The 23,024-nt window shown below is 48.4% G+C and overlaps 1 protein-coding gene across 4 annotated transcripts in view; it reads right to left on the bottom strand.

Annotated features, from left to right (window-relative positions):
- Positions 1-200: 200 nt before the first annotated feature.
- Positions 201-23,024, bottom strand: part of LOC135905603 (scoloptoxin SSD14-like) — a 153,697-nt gene continuing 130,873 nt past the window's right edge. For 3 of the 4 annotated variants that reach the window (XM_065436553.2, XM_065436554.1, XM_065436556.1), the window contains 2 exons: positions 10,659-10,772; positions 201-407 (listed from right to left, as the gene is read on the bottom strand). In XM_065436553.2, the coding sequence (XP_065292625.1) occupies positions 261-407; positions 10,659-10,772 (261 nt within the window). In that variant the 3' untranslated portion in view covers positions 201-260. Of the gene's footprint in view, positions 408-2,954; positions 3,020-10,658; positions 10,773-23,024 lie in introns of all 4 variants that reach the window. The other variant, XM_065436555.2, reaches the window with a different exon arrangement.

Here is a 23,024-nt window from a genome sequence, read left to right as displayed (position 1 = left end):
CCGAAAAAGATCCTCCTGGAAAAAGACGCTCACCTTTGGAAACTTGTTCATAAAAATAGGAGCCCATGCAACAGGCACCTAATTCATAATTATAAAAAATGTAGGAAGCTTATAAGATAAATGCTTAATCTCGCCTCCTCCTGCTCCGATGAACTTTAATTGCTTGGAGCTAATGCAATAACTGGAACACCACAGAGCTCATTGTGGGACAATCTTTATTTTCCGTGGATCTGCACTGGTTAAGCACGGCTTGCTATGCATCACTCCCCGTCGACAGTGCTGCCCTTCCTGAAATCGGTGTTGGCGTAGAGTCGCCCGTCTCGCTTGTGGATTCCGCTGATAACGTTAAGCATGGGATTCTTGAATTTTATCTTGTGTCCTTTTTTCTTCAAGTCGCTCACGTAGCTCTGAAAAAGAAAAGAGCTGAAATAGCTATAAACTAAACGTCTTACAGCTTAGATCACGAGCCCAATAATGTAACTGAAGAAGAAAAAAATGAAGCGCGTAATTTTCTTGCAGAATTGTCTGATCAAAGATCTTTAAACACTCAGGTGCCGATTTTTTTAATCGTTGTCTTACTCACCATCCAAATCCAGTTACTCACCATCCAGGATGCACTTTCAAAAACATAGTGTTGCAAGATAATGTTATACAGATCAGACATTTTTGCTAGTTGGTTACATAGTGATGGGGTAAAAAAAGATTCGGCCCCCATCATGTCGACTATCGCGTTAATGTGATTAGCATACTGGCAATGTAGCGCCAAAAACTATTGCTGAAGACACCTTTATTTAGACTCTATAGGGGTGATATTGAGATTTTCATTGGTTCAGCTACGTGCGGGGTCGGCCCAATTTGCTATGACACACGCTCGCCACGGTCGGTTCTAATCATGATGACACGAGGACGACACTGTGACGTCAATAGAACGACGAAGATGGCATGACGATGACGGAATAACGACAACGGGAAGGCGATTCTGAAATGATGACGATGGTATAACGACGACAGCGTGCCAACGATGGCAGGAGGACAATGCGATGTTGATGAGCATGTGACGACTGTGGCTAGATGACGTCGGCGTGAGGAAGACGGTATGGAGGGAATAGGATGACGAAGCTGGAATGACAACGAAGGAACATCCACGAAGGCATCGCGACGATGGCGCGATGACGATTGCATGACGGCGGCGCTGTTGCTGTCCTGCGGGAAGTGGTACATTGGACAAACAGGACGGTGTTTGAACAACCCTTTAATGTAACAAAGAGCTTCCTTTAAATGGCCCCAATTGTCTAATCTGTGCCTACATTGCAAGGAATGCAAGTGCAAACCGTTGCTAAAGGAAACCTGATGCTGTCAAGACACAAAGATAGGATAGCGAATGAGATTTAAGCCCGGTGACATGTGCGTTTTCGAGGCAAACCGGCGACTCTGCGTGAACTAGAAATTGATTATTTACCCACCAATATTTAAGCTGCTACACGTGTTTATGCCAGGATATATAACTTCGTATTTTTCAAAGTAAATCATTGTTGCCGCTCTCCACTCGTCCTTGTTTTCTATCTGGCCCCTGGGCGTTTGCCCGTTTCTTACTTGAGTAGTCATACCGATCCTTAAGTCAGGCTCTCCGTGCGAAGTGCTTAACATCAGGCCAATATATCGTAATTGTGTCGCATGCGAAATTCTAAAACATATATAACAGTAGTATACAGCATATGAATCAGTAATCACCGCTCACGCCTCGATAGCAAGGCTTTCGGGAAGGCTTGACTCACCGGATTTGAGCATGATATATCGTGTGCATTAGAGAATAAAAATTCGGTGGATTGCAAATTCTAAGATTTCAAGAAGGCATTGCTTATGATAACGCTTGCCTTACTTCTGGGAAAAAGTACCGGACATAATATAATTCCCGAGGTGATTTTATGGGTTGCTGATTACGTAGCATCATGTCGCCAGTTCGTTGTTTTCAATTGTGTCCCGTCCAGTTCAACAGAAGTAAATTCAGACTTTTCCAAAGCTCTGTTTTCTGACCACTTTTGCTTCTATTGTGCCTTAATAATATAACTTACAGTATCGAAAAAGAATTTTCGCAGATGACTGCGTATTGTATAGGAAAATCAATATTGCTCAGGATGAAATTTGTATGCAGAGAGATATCAACAAAAGTAATGACTGGTGCATGCGATGGCGCATGCAGTCGAACCTAAATAACACAGATTTCGTGGAATGACCTAGAGAAGAGATGGCTCCTCAGACTTGTCACACCACTATTAGATTGCAACACATAAGGTATTAGAGTATACATACCTAGAAATTTATGCATAATTTCATTGGCAACGTCATGTTGACTACGCATTAGGTAAAGCGGGCCAGATACTCAGGTTTTTTCGCCGAACTGCAAAGACATTTGCAAAGACTTCCAGCGAGCTCCTTTATTAGACACACGTGATATTTGTCCTGAAAGGCGTCAGGCAGGGAGATACGATCCCTCCAATGCTATTCACAGCGCGTTTACAGAAGGTATTCAGAGACCTGGATTGAGAAGAATTGGGGATAATGGTTAATGAAGAATACCTTAGCAACTTGCGATTCGAGGATGGTATTGCTTTGCTTAGTAACTCAGGGGACCAATTGCAATGCATGCTGACTGACTTGGAGAGGCAAAGCAGAAGAGTGGGGCTAAAAATTAATCTGCAGAAAACCAAAGTAATGTTTAACAGTCTCGGAAGAGAACAGCAATTTACCATAGGTAGCGAGGCACTAGAAGTGGTAAGGGAATACGCCTACTTAGGGCAGGCAGCGACAACGGATCCGGATCATGAGATGGAAATAATCAGAAGAATAAGAATGAGTTGGGGTGCGTTTGGCAGTCATTCTCAGATCATGAACACCAGGTTGTCATTATCCCTCAAGAGAAAAGTGTATAATAGCTGTGTCTTACCAGTACTCACCTACGGGGCAAAAACCTGGAGGCTTACGGAAAGAGCTCCACTTAAATTGATGACGACGCAACGAGCTATGGAAAGAAGAATGATGGGTGTACCGTTAAGGGATAAGAATACAGCAGATGGGGTGAGGGAACAAACGCGAGATAATGACATCTTAGTTGAAAATCAAGAAAAATAAATGGGCATGGGCAGGACACGTAATGAGGAGGGAAGATAACCGATGGTCATTAAGGGTTACAGACTAGATTCCAAGGAAAGGGAAGCGTAGCAGGGGGCGGCAGAAAGTTAGGTGGGTGGATGAGATTAAGAAGTTTGCAGGGACGACATGGCCACAATGAGTACATGACCGGGATTGTTGAAGTATGGGAGAGGCCTTTGCCCTGCAGTGGGCGTAACCAGGCTGATGATGATGATGATGAGTTTTGGCCTTGATAATACGTGCCTTGTCTGGAACCCAGCAATTATGCGAGACAACGCTAAAGTAGGAAGGGCACAAAATTTAGCAGCTCGTTTTATCTGCTGACAGTATGACAGAAACTTTAAGGTTACCCGTACAAAAAGATGTTCGGAAATACGACAGTTTGGGCCATCGTCGTCGTGAACTTCGCCTGAAATTTTTCCACATCACTTATTATTCTACTGTTGGCATCTATAGAGAAAAGTATTCGAGGGAACCATACAACCAATCACAGCGGTTTGACCACACGTTTAAAGTACGCTAATAATCCTGTAAAACATAATTATTTGGCACGTCCTTCTTTCCGAAAACGATTCGCGAGTGGAATCGGTTGCATCCTTCTAATTTATTGATTTGTTGTAATGATGATTTTTTTCTGAGGTACTTAACTGATTAGCTTATCTGTATTAATGCGTTAGCATTATTAGGATACTTCACGCACTATCCGAAGGCTATCTATCTAAGTTTGTTTCCAACAGTTTCCCGCCTGCCTGGGTCACTCGGTAGCCCGTGGTCGAAAAACCAACCGTCGGACAAAGATGGGTCACCGAGTATGTGGTGCTGTGCGCATATGTGCCGGGTTTCTAAAGACCTCTTCCACGTCGACATAGGTCAATGTAGATGAGGAACTGGTTAGGTACTGCTTTTCCAAGAAAGTCTTTGACGCCGACTTGTAACACTGTGCATGCGCCTCTCTGAGCTCGTCGTAAGTGAACCTCTTTGATGCCAACTTGTGTCGTAGAGCATGTGACATTCCGTGAGTGCCGCTTTTGAATAAAAGTCTTTGGCGTCAACTTGAGTATCTAGGTATATACCACAGGGAATGGGCCACTCTACAATGCTGAAAACGATCCCTTAAATTTATCCGATGCTGAGCGGAATCGAATCCATGTCAAAAGGGTTCCTGAGGGACATCAACCCGACGCTTTAGCAGGCTGTGCCACAAATGCACTAGGTATGCACTGCCGCTCTTCAATGATCTTCTTGCCAGCTTGGGCCACTGCGTATGTGCCACTGAGTGTGCTACAAGCGAGAGAACAATCCTCAGCGTCCGCACGCACCAGCTCACCACGCTTCTCCTCTCGAAGGCCAGGCGCGGGCTTATCGCCAATGCCACTAAGTGGCGAAGCGTGTCCAATATGAAGCGTGAGAGCGGCACTTAGAGGGGACAGCTGAGCTAGTTGGGAAATCGACATTTCATGCATTTCACGCATAAGCGCGAGAGACGAGCCCGGTGGTCACATGACGTGTTTCTCAGTGTTCGCACGCAACGGTGCGCCATGCATTTCCGATGCCGCGCGCAGGCTTCGCCGCGGAGGTGGCGCTAGATGGCGCCTGGTGTTATCAGGGAGGCGTGAAAGAGGAGCACAGCTGCCGTACACGCCTCACACATAAATAGTTTCGGTGGTGGCAATGCAATGTTTTGCTATATTGATTCGATGATAAACGCATTGCCGTTGAACGTCATCGTGAGATGTGTAATCTGTGCGATGGTTCTATAGCTTACATTATTTCTTCTTGTGTGGAACACTGTTGTGCTGCCTAGTTTGATCATGTTCGCTGTATCACAGTGATGCGCTTTTACCTGGGGTACCCCCCCACCCCCACTGTAATGCCTCTTGGCGCAGTGTGTACACAATAGAAAGAACAAATAAATAAAAGGCAGCAGTTTCGCCCGAAAGGCGAGGTATGCATTCCGAGAGAAAATTAGTAGACAGCTGTACGAAGTAACGATAGTAATTTTAAGGGCCGTATCAACTTCTAAACATTCCCTTACAAGTAGATTAACAAGCATAGTGCCATGCGCGCCCAAGCAAACGTGAACACATCTCACTCGATCACCGCGCACACTCGGTGTCGAAACGCTGTAGCGTTAGTAGGAGCAGCAGCATCAGCGAGCCAACTGATCTTCGTGTTTCTCGCTTAAACGTGAACTGAGCGGCCAGAACACAGCACACACGAAGCTATCAGAAGTCGGCGCACCATGACTCTGTACCCATCGCAGGTCACTTTCAAAACAGGGTCCGCGTGGCCGCGCTCAGCTGCCACGTACGCAGGCTCCGCCAGAGTGGAAGCCCCCCGGTGCCTTGTGCTCTCTGGAACACCACGCGCTTCCTCCACGCTTCCTCCCTTGCGCGCGCGAGATCGAGGTACCTTCTTCGGCTCGCTCTCGCGGGCTTTCCCTCGTGCCTACATCATACTGAGCGCCGCCACGATATTATCACTCTTGTATTTTATACTAAAGACCATGGCGACGTCGACAACGACGGCGGAAATGCGCCTAACGCGTCCATATAATTTCTATCGAAAAAAAATAATCCTCGAACATGAACGCATCAGTCACGCCAAGCAACGTGCCCCCATGGCAGTGTTTACGGGCAATATTGCGATATACAAATCCGAATCCTGGTGAAACGAGACCACCGAGTGTCGCCCGAAGAAGCGAAGAAGCGGAAAGCCAAAAGAAAACTTAAGCGCTGTGCAGTAAATAATCTCATGCATCAGTGTCAGGCAAAGGCGTCCACGCAACGCCTCGAAAGTTTGGCGTTCTCGCTGTTTCCGGCACAGGCATCGGACCTGCGCAATTTTTTTGCTAACTTTCATCCCTCCGCCTTCGTACCTTCCATAGACAAGATGATAAAACCGCAGCAGACACAACCAAAGCGAGGCGAGTATAGGCTACTGCTTGTTTATCACGTGACGACGGCCCACATCTCTTTCATATTTTTGATGACTAGGCTACAATACTGTCATGAGGCACTCCCTTTTAATTTTTTTTCTTTCCTCCATGTTGGGGACACTGCTCCGCCGGCGCCATAGAGGTTTACCCCTCCACTGCAAGAATCTTGAACGTTTGCCAATAAAATTAGTGAGGGGTAGGAATGCAGTAGTAAAAGGAAGTCTTTGCTTTAGTAATGTATTCGCAAAAAAAGGTTTCGAAATAAAAAATAAGCATTTAAGAAGAAGGTGTATTAAAGAGTTTCTACCGAAATACATCATATGATGAAAATTGTTTTTATCGGCGACCACTGGAGCAATATTGAATGGGTTTATTGCATTACAATAAAACGAATCAATTCCGACGGTATAGCATACACTTTGATTTTAGGCCATCCTTTATCTTTTTAAATGTTATTGAATAGTGTAAACATCTGAATATAAAAAAGATCAAGCTTACGACCCTGTAGCTCGCAAATAAAGCACAATACCACAACTTTGTAAACTGTATCTAAACGACCGAAATTCACGCATTTAGCATCGGTCTGAAAAGTGCCACTAAATTTTTGAGTCCGGCTTTTGCTAAACCCTGTTAAACACAGGAACAATTTTAATTAAACTATCAACTTAAATGGCGCATTTGTCTATAGGCTTTCGATGCGATGCACTTTACAGTTTCGTAATCATGCAGTCGTCGGCATGCCGCCATCTTCACGCAACTGTGCTCACTTCGTAGTCATCATGCCATGGTTGTCAGGCCGTCGTGGCACCATCGTGATAATTGCGTCGTCATTGTAGCATGGCCAACCCGTTGCCCTCAGTACCGACTGCAATCGAACGCCTTGTAATGAGGTTAACTGCAAGTGATAATTAGTCTAGCACCAGCGAACAGCAGGCGCTATCTTGCAGTCACCGCACGGGTAGTCGTCGTCTTCTTATAGCTGCCACCAGAAACACGAGACGCACCTGCTTCATTATACTGGCCCCGGTTGCGAAACGGCGTCATCCTGGCGACTGAGGGAGCCGAGACGATGCGAGATTTGTGATATGGCCTGAGGCGGCTAATGTTCACTATCTCGCGACCCCGACAACGAAAGTCCGGCGATGGTGTGACGGCCTCAACGAGATAGGTCACAGGTGAGGTGTAGTCGATGCTACGGTGTGGACCGTGGTACCGCGCAAATAGTTTACAATAAAGGCCGCGGGTGTGAGGCGGTATTCATGTCCAAATGAGAGAACCGGCAGGGAAGGTGGGCGTGACCTGATGACTGTCACGTCATCTTTTTTGACGGTCCCGTTCCTCGATTGTCAATGAACGACCCAGCTGGCGAGATTTTCCAGCGTATTGGGCGACTCCTGAAATTGTAGTGCACTCAGATGCGTCAGGTCGGTAGGGCAGGATAGAATCCAGTGGCACGAAGACTCACGTCCATACAAGAAAAAAATGAAGCTGAAAAACTGCTGGCTACTTGCGTCGTAGTGTCATATGTGACTGTAACGAACGGGAGTTAAAAAATTTAATTATGGGGCTTGACGTGCCAAAACCACGATCCGATTATGAGGCATGCCGTAGTGGGGGATTTGGGAAATGACCACCTGGGGTTCTTTAACGTGCACTTAAATGTTAGTTCGTGAGTGTTTCTCCATTTTGCCCCTATCTAAACGAGGCCGCCGTGGCCGGGATGCGATCCCGCGACCTCGTGCTGAGCAGCCCAACACCATAGACACTAAGCAACCACGGTGGGTAACGAACGGGAGTATGGTGCCCCAACTGGCGTAGTCGGACGAGACCTACATTCTCAATATGTCGACGAGGATTCGGTTGAACCGCTCAGTGAGGACAAACCAGTCGATTTCCGGTGAATAATTTTGCACGCGCGAAGAAAGGGTTGTATTGATTCTGGCAAGAAGACATGACCACAATCGCTGAGTAGTTCTCGAGGAGCACCGTGGCGAATGACGAAGTTGCGAAGAATGAACGTCGCAACCTCGCGTGCGGTCGCGGCGAGAAGTGTCGCGGTCTCGGCGTAGCGCGTCAGGTGATCGACGCCTGCACTAATCCAGCGGTTTCCACATCCACTGCATGGAATCGCACGAGAACGACACGTGATGACCAAGGGCTTTGAGGAGGCTGAATGACGACGCGCTGCAGCATGTCGTCCATTTGTTTCGTGATATAACTGTGCGCTCTTGTGCAGAAACGCGATACGCATGTTGTCGCAAGGTGGCATGAGAACCGGCGTCAATAGTATGAGACAGACTTGTCATGCGGCCCTAGCATGCTTTGTTGCAGTCGAACGAAAAAACGAACTTGTTAAGGACTATAAGAAGTTGGGTGTGATGAGGTGGCGTAATGTCTGCGTCGATGGCGCAGTCGAAAACTGCATAAGGTGGTGTTGGTGAGATAGAACTTATGGCGTCAAGATGAAAACAGGTGGTGCATCGTGAAAGTCAAGATGCTAAATGCACGCGACAGCTTGTACAAAATTTAAAGTCTTGACCACGCAGTATGGTTAATGGATAGCGGTGCAGATTACATACGGGCAATAAAGCTGGTTCAGAAGTAACTGTGAGGAAGGTGGACGGGAGAAATAGGTCCTTGCCGTGAGCAAGCATGTCAGATGGCGTAAACGCCACATTGGAGTCTGGCACAGCAGCACACGACAGGGTCACAAGCACCAGCGCCTCCGTAGGTAGATCAGTATCAGCATCGACAAAGACATTGCGAACACTGTGGTCGGCACCGACCGATGGTGTTCCTCATAGCGGCGAAAAGACTAGTTGCGTGCGAGAGCAATCAACAGTGGCACTGTGAGGTGACAGGAAGCATGCGAGGGTGAGACCTTGAGAACGGGATGGCAACACAAAAAGCTTGATGATTTACGAAGCGTTTTGGTTGACTACAGGGCCGGTGCATACAGCTGTAGAAAGACTGCGCTACGCGCTAGCAGCGCAGAGTGCAATGTCAGAGAGCGAGGTAGTGAATTTCTTTAGCTTACGAAAAAGATTTTCGTGGCTGACGGAAACGGCGGCCCGGTACCGACAAGAACTTGTGCGGTTGCTTTCTCAACCTGGACGCCCGTGAAATTCTGCGGTGAGAACTGAGGTCTTAGGCAGTTGGATGAACTTGCAGTTCTTGCCTCGGAAACTGCGCTGACCAGTTTTCCTCGGCAGTAGGTGGCCGACTGCGCAAAGGTGACAGGGACTGTCGACGTGGAGAAGGAGAACGGCGAATGTCTGAACGGCGGTCGTGATCGGAGGGTCTCGGCGGCGAGTCGGCGGCATCTGGGCCACGAATCTCGGCGGCATGTTGCGGCGCGTAGCGCAACTGGCCAAAGGCGCCATGGTTAGCCTAGATGCTACGACGACAGAAGCGCATAACGTGACCAGCGATTTCACAGGTGAAGCAAAAAAGCCTGTTGTCTGTGCGCGCCACGTGTCGACTTGATTAGGGAAAAAATATATGGGGTTTTACGTACCGAAATCACGCCGCACTGAGGACGCCAGAATAATCTCGACCACCAGGGATTTTTTCACGTGCGCCTAGCCTAAGTACACGGGTGTTTTCGCATTTCGCCCCCATTGAAAAGCGGTTGCCGTGGCCAGCATTTGATCCCGCGACCGCGTGCTTAGCAGCCCAAGACCATCGCTACTAAGGAATCATGGTGGGCCAAACTGGCGTTAAAGAGGCTGATCGCAAAGCAGCACGTACCCCGTAACACACGTTGGCGTTAAAGAGGCTCATTGAAAAGCGGCACATACCAAGCGTCACATGCTGAGTGACTCAAATTGGTACGCCAGTTTGTTTGGAACATGGTTCCCTCGGTACAGCAGCTCAATTTCCTGCCCGTTGTACTAGGGGCTCCCAAACTTTCCGGCCGTGTCGAAACTAACCTGCTTTCTCAGAGAACCGAATCTGCAAGTAGTGTCGAGCCTGCAAGCACGAGACTCCATGTGTCAAGTATACAGTTTCCCACCGGGACTTATTCTTCGATGTTCAGTCGCAAACGCAGCAAGATTTAGTTTTCTGTAACTAGACATCACTTTTTTAACTCACCCAGGTTCACACGCTGCTGTCATCACTTTGCAGAATACTTTATGATCACTACCTACCTCACTGTATCTGTGGTCATATCTTGCATAAATGTTTATTTTCTGCAGTTTTACAGCCATATCACATCCATAATCCATGTCACATTGACAACCCATTACCATGACCTTGCCACTCTTTGTCCATAACTGGCCCTTGCGCCAATACAATTCTATCATCATCATCATGTCAATTTATGTTCTGTTCAAAAGTGCGAGCTCACAAAGGTGCGTCAAGACGAAACCACCATGGCGTCTATGCGCGGTCACAGTGTTTGCTTTATTTTTGAGTGACATGCAAATGTCCCCGATTATGATCAAAAGACAGCTGAAGCCAAGGTAGCGCCACCTGGTCCAGGTTCCCTCCTCTCTTTATAGATCAGCCGCAATAATGCGCTCTATATGACACACACTGTATATATATATTTGAATGGTGCGCCCACCTGAGGAAACGATTCTTCCACCTCTAGGTCGGCTGGCAGCAATTGGTGGTGAACTCTTGGCTCATCGATGGCTTGCTTGATGTTCTTCCCTTGCCAGAGTGTGCGCATCGCAACCTATTAAGCATAGAAATGAAGCTTACATTGAAACACATAGGAAGCATGTGTGTTCATATATCATAATTACATAGGTGTATATGTCTCATTTGAGGTTTTCTGATGGATATATTCCGTATATATAAATGTATCAAAGTAAAGCTGTTCAAATAAGACCTTCACGCGGAACAATAATAACACAGTAAATTAATTACTTCTAGAGAGGAGCTCAAACAACCAATTCAATGGTTTCCTCGAGCGCGCATGGAAATTAGACAAGCATGACCAAATAATGGGTACAATACTTAATGATCAAGAAATTACGACATGTCGAGCGATACAAACCAACATGAGCGTAGATCTAAGATACTACAATTCGTTGGAAGAGCACGTAACACCCCTAAAATATTTTGACGGGCTCAGGAGAGACATATCTTATCTACAAGCCCACACTCAAGACTAAGAAAAATTTGCACCCTTTGAGTCATATCTTGCCGCACACCAATAAACGCCATCTGTCTTGTCCGCATTTCCCATCTTTAACGCTGCGAGCCCGGTACTTCCCAGTGACGAACAGCATGCGCGTTATCGGCATGATATAGCATTGCAGACAGGAAAGTAGCAAAATCTTCGTCAAGGAAGACTTCGATTGTAGAGTGTCAAAGAGCGTATGCCCGCGCCCCTTTCGAGTGGGCAGCCATTGCCACCGCAGCCGCAACGCTCCTTGTACGGCGATGGGGGAGAGCGCTCCCCATTGTACGCGAGCCCGCCCGACGGGTTGGTCACGTGGTGAGCGTGACGAAGGAGGAGGCCGCTCGGCGAGCCGGGAGAGCGGTTTGGAAGACGGAGCAGCGTGGTCGTGCAGCGGGAGACAGCTGAAGATGTGGTCGGCAGGCTGAAACCTCCAGGCCGAAATCTTCGCCGTTCGATCGACAGACGGTGCAAGTACGTCAAGATCTTCGGCAGCGAGGTACCAGCAGCCCGACGCTCTTCAGATCGTGATCTCGGCAAACACGCCACAGATAAGCCTCGTGTTCCAGCCGGGGTTTTGTTCGGTTCAATGGAACCCAGAGCTGGAACCGGTGGTGGCGCACCCTTGGTTGGTCGCGCGGCCCCGCGGACGGCTTTGGTGCTCTCCGTGGCTGTATGCCTTGGCCTTTTTCGCACCAAGGCAGTCCAAGGGTCAGTCAGGCTTGAGTCCTGTAAGACCAACATGGCTGTTTGTGTGTTGAGTGCAGTAACTCTGTCTTGCAGCACCACAACAGCCCCCTTCTCCGGTAAGGACCGTTGGCCCGAACCAAAGCCGCCCGCCCAGTCAACCCGGGTTGAGGGGGGGAACCGGGGTCAATGTATCGAATGATGCTGGGTTGATGAGTACACAAAAGCTCATGGACGCGGCGCCTTCAAATGTGCCAAGTCCTCTTCCCATCTGACAACGGTTCCAGCCCTCTCTCGGAACTTTCCGCCGGACTGTATTTTTTTAATTGCTTTTATTCTTTCATTTATTTATTCATCGCTTGTTGATTCTTGTATGTTCTGTTAGTGTAGTGTTTGCCATGTTTATTGTCGCGTGTATTTTTCATGTGTGTCGCGTATTTTTTGTTTATTCGCGAGTCTTAAGAGCTCCCACGAGGTGGGCTTAGGGTCGCGCGAGTGGCGTCAGGGCGTGCGTTGTGCGACCCGCACGCCTTTCGCTAACTGGGCCCACTGCTTGTAATTTGTATATTCTCTTTTCCAGTATGTCTCATGCGTGATATTATTTTATTAAATTGAATGTGTGTGTTGTACGTCGCCCTCCATCTCATGCCTCTGGTTCACGGTCGATCAGGCGTGGATCTTATCGCCGGTCAGCAGTCGAACCCTCAATAAACACACGCGGGGTGGGTTTGTTGTCGCCCCATCCCCTCCGGTTCAGAGAGTGCGAATTGCTCATCACCAATCTTTGACAACTGGCGTCCGCACGACAGGACTCGCTGACCGCGATCTTCCGTGACCACGAGGCATAGCGGGCGGAACAGACGCGTATCGCGGAGAGCCGGAGCAGGCCCAGATATGGCTGATGGACTGCTAGAGGAATTGTAGCGCATCGCGGCCGTCGGGAGGCAGATGGGCCTTGAGGTACCAGCGCTCCGGGAATATCTGCGTGACATGCGCTCCGATGAAGTGGCGGATCGTCGCGAGCGCAGGAAAGCGCGAGAGCTGCGACAATGCGAGGCGGATGAGTGCGATGCGGCACGGTCTGCCCAGTGCGTCCTCGAGTTGGAGAGGGAAATTGCGCTGTTGCGCGCGAGGGAGGGCCGTGTCGAGAGCATTCGCAACACAGAGTGCCTGCCGGGCTCGACCACCGCCGCTGACCAACCTCATCCCTCTGGAGTGGGCCTTGCTCAGGTTTGTGCCCAGCTTGAGTCCTCAATCGCGCCTCAGCCCTTGGGCACCAGGGCCTTCGAAGCGAACGAGAGGCCGGTGCTCCGAGAATCAGGGGGTGTGTCGGGTATCGATGGTCAGAGGCCGGCCACGAAAAACTTCAGCTGCCGCGCAGCCAAACTGTGCCATCGCAGGCCGAGAGAGGCGGCGACGTGTGTGGCGCGGCGGAGGCTGGCGGGTTGCCGCACACCACGGAAGTACGAGGTACAGACCACTGGCAGATTGCAGAGGGTGACGAAGAGGCCGCGCAATATGGCGCAGAGGTCGCGAAGGCGTCGACAGAGCTTGGCGGTCGCGGAGCGTTGCTCGTCGCCGCGAAAGAGAGCGCGAGCGATATATTCGCTGCGGCAGGTGCCGCTAAGCCGCGCACTTCGTGGCACCCGGTTGGTCAGGCGCTACGCGTGGGGGAGGACCGGGCAAGGTTCAGTTCACCCCAATCACCGAGCCAAAAGCAGGCAACCGGGGCGCGAGGGGACATATCGCTGTGGAGCGGGTAGCGCGTCTCGCCACCTTTGCGTCGGGTAAGCTCGGGGGACGGCAGGAATGCGACCCCAGCGAATACGACTGAAAAGAAGCAGGTATTGAGAAGGGAAGCCGGCACGGCATTGATAATTTAGTTTTGTTAATAGTGCAACGCTACAATTTTTTTTGTTTCACTGCGTTTGTTCTTTGGTTTTCCTGCTCTTCTATACACTGATCTCTGATATTTTTGTTTGTTTTCTTTTGTGTGTGTGATACGTGTTGCGTGTAGACTGCGCGTACCGGCTCTGCCGTGGTTTGCGCCAGTCACACGGCCCAAGGGGACAATGCCTTATCACATTTATTTTGAAGTTGCGGATTCTCGGGATCATTATTTTATCGCTAGTTTTCTGTTCTTTTGCGTTTGAGTTGGACTGTGGACTGCACTGACTGGCCGAGAGCAAGGCGGCGATGAGCGCGGACACATGCCTTTTGCGGAGGACTTCCTGAACCGTGACCCACACGACGACGCGATTGTGCGCGTGACCTTCGAGCGAGTGGGGAGTGCGGTCTCCTTAAGGTGCGCATGCATGACTATGTGTTAGTTTTGAATGTTATTAGAATAACATTCTTGTCGTCGGGGTGGTGTTACAGAGTGCATGTCCGCGCCCCGCTCGAGTGGGCCGCCATTGCCACCGCAGCCGCAACGCTGCTTGCAATGCGATGGGGGAGAGCGCTCCCCAATGTTGCCGAGCCCGCCCGACGGGTTGGTCACGTGGGTCGCCTGAGCGTGACGGAGGAGGAGGCGGCTCGGCGAGCCGGGAGAGCGGTTTGGAAGACGGAGCAGCGTGGTCGTGCACCGGGAGACAACTGAAGATGTGGTCGGCAGGCTGAAACCTCCAGGCCGAAGTCTTCGCCGTTCGATCGACAGACGGTGCAAGTCCGTCAAGATCTTCGGCAGCGAGGTACCAGCAGCCCGATGCTCTTCAGATCGGGAACTCGGCAAGCACGCCACAGATAAGCCTCGTGTTCCAGCCCACTCTCAGAACTTTCCACCGGACTTTATTTTTTTAATCGTGTTTAATCTTCCATTTATTTATTCATCGCGTGTTGATTCTTGTATGTTCTGTTAGTGTAGTGCTTGCCGTGTTTATTGTCGCGTGCATTTTTTATGTGTGTCGCGTATTTTTTGGTTATTCGCGAGTCTTAGGAGCTCCCACGTGGTGGGCTTAGGGTCGCACGAGTAGCGTCAAAGCGTGCATTGTGTGACCCGCACGCCTTCCGCGAACTAGGCCCCACTGCTTTTAATTTGTATGTTCTTTTTTCCAGTAAGTCTCGCGCATGATTTTATTTTATTAAACTGAATGTGTGTGTTGTACGTCGCCCTCCGTCTCATGCCTCTGGTTCACGGTTGATCAGGCGTGGACCTTATCGCCGGTCAGCAGTCGAACCCTCAATAAACGCACGCGGGGTGGGTTTGTTGTTGCCCCATCCCCTCTGGCTCGCAGAGTGCGAATTGCTCATCACCAATCCTTGACATAGAGCTGGTCGGAAGAGCATCTTTGATCGCGTAGTTCCCATGCATTGCAATCCGCCGACTCAGGAAAATTGCCAAGGAGATAAACACAATGCCTAAGGAATGACTCGGATTATAACTACCTCAGGAGTTGACGGCAGCCTGCTGGGAGTACTGCTACTTTTTTTTTTATTTGCGACACTGGCAGGGAGTCAAAGGTAGCAGCTCAACGGCAAACGGGACAATAAGGACCATGGCCGAAGTAACTGATGTGGATCAATGTTGCTGGTCGGAAAGAGGCGAAGATGACCAACGATAGGAACCTCACGTATCTGCACGAGGACACTACCGCGCAGGTGAGCGGGAGTGGCCAGGAGCTGGTTAAGGCCGCCAGGATGCCTGTTGTAACCGTAGAAAACACCATTCTGGAGCACAAACGTACTAAGAAAATGGCGAGATGTCCAAGAAGTTAAGCTGAGGTTCTGCTAGTAAGTTCTACAAGCGATTCTCTGAGCGAGATCTCACAAATACGCTCGCCGCTCTCTGAAAGGTCGCTGAATGGCGCAAAGAGCAGTTGTCTTCATGTAACCGGACGGTCTAGTACACGACTGTGTAGGAGCACCCTTAAAAGCGCAGAACCCACAGAGGGAGCCACCCACTATTATATTTTAGGGAAGACAGCCAGTAGAAGGCGTGGTCGTCAGTGATGAATGTGAATGGCCGGACCAAACTCTGAATGGGCGAATCCACTGCCCAAGCGAAATCAAAGCTTTCGCGTCCGGTAGCGGAGTAATTGCGCTTCAAAGGTAAAAGAAGACGGCTAGAGTACGCAATAACGCACTCGCATCCGTCCTGGCGCTCAGCCAGAACAGCACCGATTCCAAAACCATTGGCATCGGTACGAACTTCCATTGGAGCGGACACATCAAAGTCGACGAGAAGGGGTGGCCAAGCAAACCACACAGTAAGCTCCGAGAGCGCAGTAGCTTGACGAGAGTTGAAAAAAAAGAAAAAAAAGCTGCTTTTTTGCTTCTTATGAAGCTGGGTGAGAGGCTGTGCAACGTCCTCAAAATTGCGCAATAACTTTCGGAATTGTGAGCAGAGGTGCAGAAAGCTTGGAACATTGTTCATCGAGGTTCACACGGGAAAAGTATTGGCGGTACGAACTTGTCCAGGATCGGGTCGGACATGGCAAAAAAATTACACATTAACACTTAAATATACCATGCATATAAGCTGTTGTCTATTTGACTAAGATATACGCAAGGTAATGTTTATAATCATTACCTTTCGAAGCAAATTCTCCAAGCGTAGAACAACGTTGCAGTTGTATATACAGAAACCCGCATGTTAGAACACTGTGCATGAGGCTAATTGTATGAAGGCACAGCTAGCATATACGCTATCTTGGAAAGCATGCCTGATTGCTCTGAATGGTCAGCTGATTTTGTCTGCATATCTTATTAGCATTATTGGCAACACAGGACAAAGATATAGCTAATGTCTTCAAGCTTCCTACACATCAATTAAGCTAACTTCTCCAATTGAAAGGCAGTTATATAAGCCTGAAACTGTGCTGTTGAAGTTTGCTACTAATGTATATAAAAAAGTTGTCACAGAAACCACCGAGGATTATTGTCAAATACACCATCGCGATATTTTGAGTAATAAAAGTTTATTTTTTGAAGCTATCGAAATCACCCAGCAATCACGAAAATCTATGGACACATCAGCAGACACACGAAGCCACGATCTTAGTTCCAGTCAGAGTGCTCAATGATACCACGACACGACATATCATGTAACATGATATGTCGGCATTTGGCATTTGGCACCAAGTTGGCATTGCCAAATTTCCTGAGTTTTCCAGGTTTTTCCTGAGTGCTTATGCAACATTCCCTGAGTGATGCAGAACTACGTTTTATGTCAAGACGGGCTGAAACCATATCACCCGATGCTGTCACTCTCCAGTAAGCATATAAAAAAGCTAAAAAAAACGACCTAATGCAATTTCAATACTGAGGAATAGTGCTTATGCTATTCAAAAAAAAAAAGAAGAGAAGGGAGGGAGGGGTTAGGAAAATGCACAGCAAATAAAATGTCTTTGAAAATAAAATAAATCGAGTCACACATTCTCAAATACAAATAAAAAGGAGATGCATACACAAGCAAATATTTTCGAATATGAGCTATTTCTATCAACTGATAGCAAGGTCAGTGGTATGATGCCCGAAGTTTGTCAAGATTGAGATTCTCTCTCAAGAGCTCGTAAGTAAGCCCCAAGTGTCCCGACATACTCTCAGCCCGTAACGACACCTCAGTATTATGTTTCACTGCTTTAAAGAGTTTATTTTGGTTTGGATGAGGGACATTTGCATCTCAGCATCAGCCAACACTTTGTTTTTTTCAGCTCAAAACGGTGGTAACATGCTTCCTTTCCTGTAATTCCCCAATGCGTAGGTCCTTTCTGTTCTTGTCCGCCTTCCCCCACTCGTTCGCCGCACGGACCATTTGAAGCATCTTCTTGGTCAGTTTCACTGTCCACGTCCGATTTTTCGAGCTAACTAGGGGCCGCGAAGACGTTCGAAAAATCGACCGGTTGGAAAAAATAAATGGTTGCCATTTACTGCCCTTAAGGGCTCAATCCGCCACAAGCAAATTCGAAAATGCTCTGCAGGCCTGTCGGTACACGTATTAGGCATATTGGTGCTCCCAATGTGACAGGAAATACCGGGTGCACACGTGAATAGTATAATTAAGGAATACATACTGTGTCTCGGAACAACAGCCCCTTCACACGCCGCTTCTTATGCTTTACTGCAATACTTTGCGTATGCTTCACCAATTAACACTTCTGTTCAGAGGAAAAGCTGACTTTCAGGAACTGGAATTATGCAACGCACCGCACTTTCCAAGCTTCTAAGCCAATCGCGAGGACCACAAAGGCGGAGTCCGTGCCATTGCTGACAGCAGCGAATTCTTTTATTAAAAAACGCGGCACCCAAGGGCAAGAGCCTTAATAGCGAACGTCGAAGCAGCTAGGCCTAGCCTTGCCGCAATAGTACCTACGGCTGCAAGCGGATCTGAGTGCGATAGCGCCAGTTCGAGGCGGCGAGGTAATCAAATTGGCAGCGGTGGTGGTATTGAATAATGCCGTTTTGGACCTGCGGTCACGGCAAAACGTCCGAATAATTGGACGGCGAAGAGTTCTTGCGTCCGAAATTTCAGGCGTTCTGATACATTGACTCTATGGGGTACGTGGTGATGCCGCGAAGGCGTCCAAATTGATGGGAATCCGGAAAATTGGTCCTTGAGTGTACACTAGCAACTCCTCCAGCCGACGACAGGGTGTCAAAGACGATTCATTACGATTCCTGTCTATTATTCGAGCCAGCATTACCATGACTTTCAACCCTTTCAATAAGATTACAGCTAATTTTCCCTGATAGACCCACAAATTCCATGAGTTTTCCCTGAGTTTTTCCAGACTACTCAATATCCCTGAGAATCCCCGGTTTTCCCGGTTTTTCCGGTTGTTAGACACCCTGATGTTGCACTCACTGCACCCCATTTGAAACCCAGAAATTTATTTAAGGTAAATGACAAATGGGGGGGGGGGGTATAGTTTTCTTTTGGGTGTTGCTGGTTTGTTCTTTGGTTATTTGTTTTACTGCGCAGTCACCGAAATGAAGCAGTGTATTAAATATAATAGTAAGAATAAAAAAAAATTGATGAACGTGTTTCTTCGTTGTTGTTGTTGGTGGTTTAGTCTGATACACCCGTGCAAAGAACTATTTGGATATATTTCGAACATGTCGGACCACCTTAATTAAATTATCGGGTTTGACATGCCAAACCCACCATATGATTACGAGGCACACCTTAGTGGAGCACTACGGAATAATTTTGACCACCTGGGGTTTTTTAATGTGCACCTAAATGCAAGTCTACGGGTGTTTTTGCATTTCGCCCCCATCGAAATGCGGCCACGGTGGCCGTGATTTGATCCCGCGACCTTGCGCTCAGCAGCGGCCATCTTTGTTATCTGGTGGTGTGATATGGCAAAAAAGCGTTAAAAGACGTGGTTAAAAGACGAGTCTTAGTGCAAATTATTAGTTGTGCAGTTATTCTTCAGCGCTTGTGATGCACCTTTGTGTTTCTTCTTGTCCTTGTCTCTGTCGCGCCGAGATTTTATTCAAATCATGTCAGAGCTGGCCAGGGCCACAGGTGTCAGGGGGATCTGAGATAGAGGTCCTTCTGTTGCTTTCAAAACCGACCTACCCAAGTATACCATTAGATAGACAAATAGTCAAAGCCTTGTATCATGTGTCTTATTCCTCCAACGTTACGTTCCATTCCTACCAAAAGAAACGGTGCAGTCAGCCCATATTGTTGTTTGTGAATTCCAGTTTTCAAAGCTTCTCTAACGTACTTTAAGGAAAGCTGTGTTATCGTAGCCAACTGTCTGACTTATATTTAGAACAGCTAAACTCGTATGAATGTGATGGGGCAAAAAGTCGCAGCTTCGCCTGGAAGACGAAGCATCGATTGCGATTGCAATATAGTAGACAGCTATACGAAGCAAGGACATTGTAGTTTTATCGGTCACATAGACTTGAAAACATTCGCTAAATGAATTAACAAGCATGGCGTCAGCGCGCACAAGTAAGCATGAACAAATCACATTCGATGAGTGAGGACACTCGCTGTCAAAGCGCTAGTGTGAGCAAGTGCGGCAGCAGCAGCAAGCAATGTACCAACTTGCCCATCTCACTTCTGCTGAGACGAAGTGAGCATCGCGTGGTCTGTCGCTCCAACACAAAAGCGACGAGAACACAGCGCGCACAAAGGAATGACCCGCTTGCAGATCCCTTTCAAGATACGGCGCGCGCGACCTCGCGCGGCGGTGAAAAGTAGGCACTTGTTGGCGAAATCAAGGCCGCCACCCCCCCCCCCCCCACCCCTCCCTTCCATGCTGCCTCCCGGCTTTCCTCCATATATGGTGCGCGACATTGAGCGGCGATCGTCAGTTGCCCTTGCGCCGCTCGGGAAATGCACAGTTGTTGCCGGAGCACAACGCCCGCCCTCTGCCTCCCCTCCCTTTCTCCCATGCCCCCACGGGCTTTCGGGCGATGGAAGATGGCGCGTTTGCTCTCCGCTTTCTTCCTTCGCGCGCTCCAGATTGAGCCGCGATCCTCGGCTTCCCTCGCATGCTTTCATTCGCACATACACATACGATGCGTGGTGATAGTGTTGTTGCCCTTGGACTTTATGCCGAACATCATGGCGACGCCGACAAAAAGAATGCGTCTGGAGTGTCCATCTAATTGCTGTTGCAGTAAAAAATTTCACCACAGAACTGCACCGTTCATCCCGACTGGCCCCTACGATAAAAAGCTGGGGTGTAAGGTCGGGAGTGGTCTCTGCCGTGTAGAGATCTGATGCTTGAGGTTTTGAACCCGTAAAATTTATGATAGGCAATAAAGGTTCACCAGTTAAGCGGTCACGTATTGTAGTCGCTGGCCGGCTTTTAGATCTCAAGTGACAAACCCAGGAAAAACGAGAAGAAAGGGGTTAACCGAGGGGCCCAATTTCTTAATATTATCAGAAGAGGCCAACAAGCACACACCAAGGACAACACAGGGGATATTACTTGTAATCAGGGGCGTAGCCAGGGGGGGGAGGGGGCTTATGGGGCTTGAGCCCCCCCCGAAATTTTTTCGTGCTGTCATGCGCCGACGACAAAAACAACTCTCGGCGCCGGAAATCATGCTCGATTTTGTCTAGAATGTCCTGAATTCACGCCCGAAAAGACATTTTAGCGCGAACATTGCGAAATCGGGCTGGATTTCGCGGAAACGCCCATGCATCGGGAGTCACATATCGTAACGCAAGGAGCCCCACCGAGCACAAAATTTCAACGGCGTTTTGATGGCGAGCGGGCTCGTCTCGGCATCTCGTGGAGGCCGCGGAATCTACGGAGCGCTTGGATTTCAATTCTGAAACTTTGTGGGTATAAAGTTCTCATAACATTTTGATGCGAAAGGTGCATTGACATTTCCAAAGTCGTGCTTTAGATGTTCGATTCCGGAACTTTGTGGGTTTAATGCTGTTGTAAGCATTTGACGCCAAAGGTGCATCGACCTTTCTAAAGTCGTACATCGTGATACAAGTTGACAAAGCACGCAGCGGCGTCCGATGAGACAAAGCGTTGTGGTGGTTCATTTGTGCCATCAGGTCACAGAAAAGAATATGAATTTTTTTTCACCTGCGCCAAAGCATCCATGTCAAGACACTAAAGCCACCATTGTAACTAAATTCTTATTTATTTTTTTTACCTAGACTTTTATTCGCGAGGATACATTATGCCTCTTTCTCATCTTTTTTTTTGTTGTTCTCGCAACCCGCGGGCTCCCGATCCAGCCAGAGCGCATGCGTTTTTCTCGTGCTGCATCGACCACCGCGCGGCACACATGGATGCGCGTTCGTTTTTCTCTGGCCGACTGCAATTTCACCTGGCAGAGTTTTGGACACTTTCTGGCTAGCAGACGAGAAAAAGAAACAATGCCTAGTCGTTCGCCACCAGCACTGCGGGGACTCGATGGATTGCAACGCGTTCGCTTGTGTGCGCATGGGAGAAAAGAGGGGAGGAAGCGCGCCGCCTTCTGCCGCACGCGATACATTTTGAGAGTGGAGGGAGGGGGGGGGTGCTGTGATCTGTGGTTGCGCAACCTGTTTATTTGCCTTGTTTGACGCATTATATTTAGTGACTTTTTCTTAGGTACGTAGATTTATTGGAGACTTATACGTATATTTAAACATCTTGTTGCGAGGTTTTCTGTATATGCGCAGTGAACTTTGTTTCCATTGCCAATTTTTGCCCTGTATCACGCTGTATCTTCACGTTTGTATATTCCATTGTATCTTCGCATTTCTAATGTACGAAGGCAAGTCAAATGAAAGTGAGACAAGCCGCCCCGCGCAGTGATGGTTCGGTTCATTATTTTAGAGGCATGCGCGTAGCACATACGCATCTCATTTACAAGTGACATGCAGAGGTGAGGTTAAATGTTCTTTAATGTTCTCATACACTGGGTTGAACAGGGTTACGTGGCGTAATGGACACTCCAAAAGTTGAACAGCTTGGTGTCGTGAGGTTTTTGACAAATGAAGATGTTTCCCAAAAATAAGTTATTCGCCATATGGCTGCCGTATGCGTTGAACATTGCGTTTCATTGGCCACTGTGAAGCATTTTAGCAAACTGTTCAAAGGACATGAAAGTTACAAAGACGATCCATGGCCGGGCCAAAGCCACCGTGCAATCATCCCCCACACAATTGAAAAGGCCGTGGTTGCGCAGTGGCTATGGTGTTGGGCTGCTGAGCACGGAGGTCGCGGGATCGTATCCCGGTCACGGCGGCTGCATTTCGATGGAGGCGAAATGCGAAAACGCCCTTAGATTTAAGTGCACGTCAAAGAATCCCAGATGAGGGTGGCGACATTTTGTCTGCAAATGTGACCGGGGATGACTCATGGTGCCGCTACTACTAGCCTGAAACACTACGGCAAAGCTTACAGTTGAAGCATTTGAATTCACCACTCCCAAGGAAAACAAAGGCCGTCATTTCTGTCGGAAAAGTGTTGACTTCTTTTTAGATCTTTAGGGGCCATTATTGATCGAATTTTCAAAACCTGGAGAGACTCTAAATCGTTTCAGATATTGTGAAAGGTCGGATCGGCTGCGTGTCGCAATCAAGAACAAACGACGTGGAAAATTGAGCATTGGAAACATCTTGCTTCAAAACATTGCCCGTTCCTACGTCGCTGATGAGGTTAATACGAAACTGGCAAAGTTCGAGTGGGAAACGTTGCA

The sequence above is a fragment of the Dermacentor albipictus genome, chromosome 1 (genome assembly GCF_038994185.2).
Source record: "Dermacentor albipictus isolate Rhodes 1998 colony chromosome 1, USDA_Dalb.pri_finalv2, whole genome shotgun sequence".
In the NCBI taxonomy this organism is placed as follows: domain Eukaryota; kingdom Metazoa; phylum Arthropoda; class Arachnida; order Ixodida; family Ixodidae; genus Dermacentor; species Dermacentor albipictus.
Note: the sequence above shows the minus strand (reverse complement) of the source record. Positions and strands in the feature narration are given on the sequence as shown.